Source organism: Daphnia magna, unplaced genomic scaffold (genome assembly GCF_020631705.1).
Source record: "Daphnia magna isolate NIES unplaced genomic scaffold, ASM2063170v1.1 Dm_contigs353, whole genome shotgun sequence".
In the NCBI taxonomy this organism is placed as follows: domain Eukaryota; kingdom Metazoa; phylum Arthropoda; class Branchiopoda; order Diplostraca; family Daphniidae; genus Daphnia; species Daphnia magna.
Window position 1 is genome coordinate 15,152 of NW_025533265.1, and position 7,970 is coordinate 23,121.

At 31.6% G+C, this 7,970-nt stretch overlaps 1 protein-coding gene across 1 annotated transcript; it reads left to right on the plus strand.

Moving 5' to 3' along the window:
- Positions 1 to 1,378: 1,378 nt before the first annotated feature.
- On the plus strand, positions 1,379 to 2,260 carry LOC116936334. Its single transcript, XM_032943479.2, has 3 exons — positions 1,379 to 1,593; positions 1,681 to 1,763; positions 1,824 to 2,260. Exons 1-3 carry the CDS (start codon positions 1,472 to 1,474, stop codon positions 2,249 to 2,251), a joined length of 633 nt encoding a protein of 210 aa, XP_032799370.1. The 5' UTR covers positions 1,379 to 1,471; the 3' UTR covers positions 2,252 to 2,260.
- Positions 2,261 to 7,970: the final 5,710 nt, after the last annotated feature.

The window sequence follows — 7,970 nt, forward strand, 5'->3', positions numbered from 1 at the left end:
TTTTTACTTCTTTATGTAAACTGCATCAAATATACTTGTATTCAATGTGAATACACTGTTCTACCATGAGTTTTTACATCTATATGTATACTGCATCAAATATACTTGTATTCAATATGAATACGCTGTTATACCACGAAAATTTACTTCTATATGTAAACAGCATCAAATATATTTGTATTCAATGTGAATACACGGTTATACCATGAGTTTTTACTTCTATATGTAAACAGCATCAAATATACTTGTATTCAATGTGAATACACTGTTATACTATGAGTTTTCACTTCTATATGTAAACTGCATGGAATATACTTGTATTCAATGTGAATACACTGTTATACCATGAGTTTTTACTTCTATATGTAAACAGCATCAAATAAACTTGTATTCAATGTGAATACACTGTTATACCATGAGTTTTTACTTCTATATGTAAACTGCATGGAATATACTTGTATTCAATGTGAATACACTGTTATACCATGAGTTTTTACTTCTATATGTAAACAGCATCAAATAAACTTGTATTCAATGTGAATACACTGTTATACCATGAGTTTTTACTTCTATATGTATACTACATCAAATATACTTGTATTCAATGTAAATACACTGTTATACCATGAGTTTTTACTTCTATATGTAAACTGCATCAAATATACTTGTATTCAATGTGAATACACTGTTATATCATAAGTTTTTACTTCTATATGTAAACTGCATGGAATATACTTGTATTCAATGTGAATACACTGTTATACCATGAGTTTTTACTTCTATATGTACACTACCCACACAAAATTTGGAAACACGACGAGTGTTTCCGCGCTTTTAACACGGCGGCTTACGGGCCGAAGTGTCTGTCTTTTTACGCGATAACTCACGTTTGAGTTATCGCAAAGCGAATCCAAAAAAATCCTCTTGTTGAGGAAAGAATTTCCTTTCACCATGATTTTTTTTTAATTTTTTTTGAATAGAAGTTTAGCCCCAAAGTCATAGGTATAAAGTTTGGAAACATCGGCGCGCTCGCCATATGTTTCTATGCTAAAGTGTATGTTACTGAAAAAATTATTAAAAATTCCAATATATGAATTTTTACTTGAAACTTTTACAAACGGTAGACGACATAGTCGTCTACATTTTGACAAAGTTTCAATTTTTTTTGATGAAAGGCTGATGTTTGCCGATTTTTTAAATAAACAATGCCGATTAATCTTTCGTGGCGAGGGGACGAAATCCTAGCCCGGGGGAAGAATGGAAGGGAAAAGCAAAAGGGGAAGAAAGGGGGAACAGAAGTTCCGACAACGGAAGCTAGTGGCGCTGGCGAGAAATATTTCCCGAACGTTATTGCAGACGATTCTCAAGCTTCATTCTCTAAATTTGATTCTTGCTTGTGACGATCTCTCTTCTTTTTTAAAAAATTCCTTTTCAAATTGAAAATCACTACTGATTGTAGAATCAAAGCCAAATGTTTCCTGTAGTTCTAAAATCGAGTGACAAAAGTGATCGCGTGCTCTTCGCCAAAGAAAACCTAAACGTTAGGAGCGAGGTTTGGCTCGAAGCCATTGCTTGTGACGAATTGAATTTATGGTATGTTATATCTTCTCTATGGTGTAATTTTTATTAGTTTCTTGGTTGAAACTCTAATTCACTCATTATTTGTTTCCTGATACACAGTTACAATGAAAATGGTACACCTAAGTGGAGTGTTCACTTTGGGGGACGGACACCAGTCAACTCAATTACTTTAAAGACATGGAGTAAATGTACTTTTTTAAATTATTAGAGAAATTTCATTAACCAAATTTTTATCGTTATAGGCTGCCTAAGCAAAAGTGGATGCATAATTGAAGAAATTAAAGAAAAATTTGACTCAGCAGCTTACGAGCAGTTACTTGACAAACATGTCAGTAAGATAGCTTGTGATATTCAGCCCCGATTTTTCCTGCAGGATAATTTTCCAGTTCATTTAGCTCCTCGTATAGATCATTGGTTTACAAATAACAAATCATTCATTCTTCTTCGCTTACCAAAGAATTCCCCTGATCTCATGCCACTTTGCCTGTTGCATGAAGTGTTAGTGTCTGAACTAAACAAGCAAGAAGTTGTCTTTTCAGTTAACTTTTCGATTGATTTGAACCGATGTTTACAATCAATATGTCAATCCCAAATTGAAAGTTTACTTCTTGAAATGCCAACCACCCTCAAGTATATTATTGAACACAATGGAGAGTTGAGAAAATTGTAAAGTTTTGAAATAAAAAGGCAACTTTAATTTCAGTGACACAATATTATTCCTGTTATTGATTGATTTGTTTAATTTACAATAACTTAAAAACGTGTGTGGCCGCCTTTAGCTGCGATAACGGCAAGGCATCGATCTCTCATAGAGAAAACATAATTTTTAATGGTTTTACGTGATATGCTATGCCAGCAATTTTGTAGTTGTTCAAAAAAGTTTTTTGAAGTTAGTCTACATATCCTTCGTACAGATGTGTCAAGATGATCCTAAAAATAGAACTGGGTAAATGAAATTGTCTTTCACTTTTGTTTCAATAGTATACCCAAATTTGCTCTATTGGGTTTAAATCGGGACTTTGTGGTGGCCAGATCATATTTTTAATGGTGCCTACGGGATACAGAGAACAGTAAACGATATTTAGTTATTAAAATACCACTAAAAATACAATAAAAAACTACCGTCGTTTTCTTTGTTGGTCAGATAACGCATGACTCTCTTTTCTTTATGTTTGGGATCGTTATCTTGTTGAAGAATGAAACCTTTTCCCAGCAAACGTACGCCATCCGGAAGAACATTGTATTGTAGAATGGTTTTATATGCTGATGAATCCATTTTCCCAACAATTAGCTTCAGTCGAGTCACCCCGCGTACGCAAATACCACCCCAAACCATCACACTACCACCACCGTGCTTCACGGTTGGTTTTAAACAGTAATTTTTGAAACGTTCATTTGCAAACCTCCGAACATAAATTCTTCTGTTATTCCCGAAGAATTCAAATTTACTTTCATCGGTAAATAGCACTCTACTCCATTGCTTTTCCGACCAATCGACGTGCGCTTTAGCGAAAGCCAATCTTTTTTTTATGTTCGCCGACCTTAGCAGAGGTTTTTTTGCAGCAACTCTCCCATTTAATGCATTTTTTGCAAGTGAATTGCGAAGTACAGTTTCGCAGACTTGTTCTTTTATTTTTCTGCCACAATTATACTCCTCGTGAAGAACAGGAAGTGTTTTAAAACGGTTTCGTTTCGCCATAAGCAACACGTATCGCTGGTCTTTTGCGGTCATTCCTCTAGGCCGGCCTGATCTTGGGCGATCTTCCAATGAACTGGTTTCACGATAGCGGTCTAAAGTCTTTTTTACGCAACTAACACTACAACCAACACTGTCACTTATTGCACGCATTGACATGGCCGTATTTGCTCTCAATACAATTATTTTAGTCCTATCTTCAATACTTAATTCTTTTCTGTTTCCCATTTATGAACTGGAAAAAAACGTTTGCTACCCAAATGCACAATTGAAAGATGTCTGAAGTCTCCGAGACTGAAAACTGAAGTGGCATTTCTCATAATAACTATTACAAAATAGATCTTAACAAATTTTCGAAATCAGTTTTGGGCTGAAAAATATTTAAATTTGATTTGGTCACCCTTCCCCCCAAAAAACAAAGCTACAGAAATGAATCGCCAGCGCCACTAGCTTCCGTCGTCGGAACTTCTGTTCCCCCTTTCTTCCCCTTTTGCTTTTCCCTTCCATTCTTCCCCCGGGCTAGGATTTCGTCCCCTCGCCACGAAAGATTTATCGGCATTGTTTATTTTAAAAATCGGCAAACATCAGCCTTTCATCAAAAAAAATTGAAACTTTGTCAAAATGTAGACGACTATGTCGTCTACCGTTTGTAAAAGTTTCAAGTAAAAATTCATATATTGGAATTTTTAATAATTTTTTCAGTAACATACACTTTAGCATGGAAACATATGGCGAGCGCGCCGATGTTTCCAAACTTTATACCTATGACTTTGGGGCTAAACTTCTATTCAAAAAAAATTAAAAAAAAATCATGGTGAAAGGAAATTCTTTCCTCAACAAGAGGATTTTTTTGGATTCGCTTTGCGATAACTCAAACGTGAGTTATCGCGTAAAAAGGCAGACACTTCGGCCCGTAAGCCGCCGTGTTAAAAGCGAGGAAACACTCGTCGTGTTTCCAAATTTTGTGTGGGTAGTGTATACTGCATCAAATATACTTGTATTCAATGTGAATACACTGTTATACCATGAGGTTTTACTTCTAAATGTAAACTGAATGGAATATACTTGGATTCAATGTGAATACACTGTTATACCATGAGTTTTTACTTCTATATGTAAACAGCAACAAATATACTTGTATTCAATGTGACTACACTGTTATACCATGAGTTTTTACTTGTATATGTAAACTGCATAGAATATACTTGTATTCAATGTGAATACACTGTTATACCATGAGTTTTTACTTATAAATGTAAACTGAATTGAATATACTTGTATTCAATGTGAATACACTGTTATACCATGAGTTTTTACTTCTATATGTAAACTGCATGGAATATACTTGTATTCAATGTGAATACACTGTTATACCATGAGTTTTTACTTCTATATGTATACTGCATGGAATATATTTGTATTCAATGTAAATACACTGTTATACCATGAGTTTTTACTTCTATATGTAAACTGCATGGAATATACTTGTATTCAATGTGAAAACACTATTATACCATGAGTTTTTACTTCTATATGTAAACTGCATGGAATATACTTGTATTCAATGTGAATACACTGTTATACCATGATTTTTTACTTCTATATGTAAACCGCATCAAATATACTTGTATTCAATGTGAATACACTGTTATATTATGAGTTTTTACTTCTATGTGTAAACAGCATCAAGTATACTTGTATTCAAAGTGAATACACTGTTATACCATGAGTTTTTACTTCTATATGTAAACTGCATGGAATATACTTGTATTCAATGTGAATACACTGTTATACCATGAGTTTTTACTTCTATATGTAAACTGCATGGAATATACTTGTATTCAATGTGAATACACTGTTATACCATGAGTTTTTACTTCTATATGTAAACAGCATCAAATATACTTGTATTCAATGTGAATACACTGTTATACCATGAGTTTTTACTTCTATATGTAAACTGCATGGAATATACTTGTATTCAATGTGAATACACTGTTATACCATGAGTTTTTACTTCTATATGTAAACAGCATCAAATAAACTTGTATTCAATGTGAATACACTGTTATACCATGAGTTTTTACTTCTATATGTATACTACATCAAAAATACTTGTATTCAATGTAAATACACTGTTATACCATGAGTTTTTACTTCTATTTGTAAACTGCATCAAATATACTTGTATTCAATGTGAATACACTGTTATATCATAAGTTTTTACTTCTATATGTAAACTGCATCAAATATACTTGTATTCAATGTGAATACACTGTTATACCATGAGTTTTTACTTCTATATGTATACTGCATCAAATATACTTGTATTCAATGTGAATACGCTGTTATACCACGAGGTTTTACTTCTATATGTAAACAGCATCAAATATACTTGTATTCAATGTGAATACACTGTTATACCATGAGTTTTTACTTCTATATGTAAATTGCATGGAATATACTTGTATTCAATGTGAATACACTGTTATACCATGAGTTTTTACTTCTATATGTAAACTGCATGGAATATACTTGTATTCGATGTGAATACATTGTTATACTATGAGTTTTTACTTCTATATGTATACTGCATTAAATATACTTGTATTCAATGTGAATACACTGTTCTACCATGAGTTTTTACTTCTATATGTAAACAGCATCAAATATACTTGTATTCAATGTGAATACACTGTTATACAATGAGTTTATACTTCTTTATGTAAACAGCATCAAATATACTTGTATTCAATGTGAATACACTGTTATACCATGAATTTTAACTTCTATATGTAAACAGCATCAAATACACTTGTATTCAATGAGAATACACTGTTATACCATGAGTTTTTACTTCTATATGTAAACTGCATGGAATATACTTGTATTCAATGTGAATACACTGTTACACCATGAGTTTTTACTTCTATATGTAAACTGCATGGAATATACTTGTATTAAATGTGAATACACTGTTATACCATGAGTTTTTACTTCTATATGTAAACTGCATGGAATATACTTGTATTCAATGTGATTACACTGTTATACCATGAGTTTTTACTTCTATATATATACTGCATTAAATATACTTGTATTCAATGTGAATACGCTGTTATACAACGAGTTTTTACTTCTATATGTAAACAGCATCAAATATACTTGTATTCAATGTGAATACACTGTTATACAATGAGTTTTTACTTCTATATGTAAACAGCATCAAATATGTTTGTATTCAATGTGAATACACTGTTATACCAGGAATTTTAACTTCTATATGTAAACAGCATCAAATATACTTGTATTCAATGTGAATACACTGTTATACCATGAGTTTTTACTTCTATATGTAAACTGCATGGAATATACTTGTATTCAATTTGAATACACTGTTATACCATGAGTTTTTACTTCTATATGTAAACTGCATGGAATATACTTGTATTCAATGTGAATACACTGTTATACCATGAGTTTTTACTTCTATATGTAAACAGAATCAAATATACTTGTATTCAATGTGAAAACACTGTTATACCATGAGTTTTTACTTCTATATGTAAACTGCATGGAATATACTTGTATTCAATGTGAATAGACTGTTATACCATGAGTTTTTACTTCTATATGTAAACTGCATCAAATATACTTGTATTCAATGTGAATACACTGTTATACCATAAGTTTTTACTTCGATATGTAAACAGCATCAAATATACTAGTATTCAATGTGAATACACTGTTATACCATGAAATTTTACTTCTATATGTAAATTGCATGGAATATACTTGTATTCAATGTGAATACACTGCTATACAATGAGTTTTCACTTCTATATGTAAACAGCATCAAATATATTTGTATTCAATGTGAATACACTGTTATACCATGAGTTTTTACTTCTATATGTAAACAGCATCAAATATACTTGTATTCAATGTGAATACACTGTTATACCACGAGTTTTTACTTCAATATGTAAACAGCATCAAATATACTTGGTTTCAATGTGAATACACTGTTATACCATGAGTTTTTACTTCTATATGTAAACTGCATAGAATATACTTGTATTCAATGTGAATACACTGTTATACCATGAGTTTTTACTTCTATATGTAAACTGCATAGAATATACTTGTATTCAATGTGAATACACTGTTATACCATGAGTTTCTACTTCTATATGTAAACAGCATCAAATATACTTGTATTCAATGTGAATACACTTTTATACCATGAGTTTTTACATCTATATGTAAACAGCATCAAATATACTTGTATTCAATCTGAATACACTGTTATACCATGAGTTTTTACTTCTATATGTAAACTGCATGGAATATACTTGTATTCAATGTGAATACACTGTTATACCATGAGTTTTTACTTCTATATGTAAACTGCATGGAATATACTTGTATTCAATGTGAATACACTGTTATACCACGAGTTTTTACTTCAATATGTAAACAGCATCAAATATACTTGGATGGACCATGAAATTTTACTTCTATATGTAAATTGCATGGAATATACTTGTATTCAATGTGAATACACTGCTATACAATGAGTTTTTACTTCTATATGTAAACAGCATCAAATATATTTGTATTCAATGTGAATACACTGTTATACCATGAATTTTAACTTCTATATGTAAACAGCATCAAATATACTTGTATT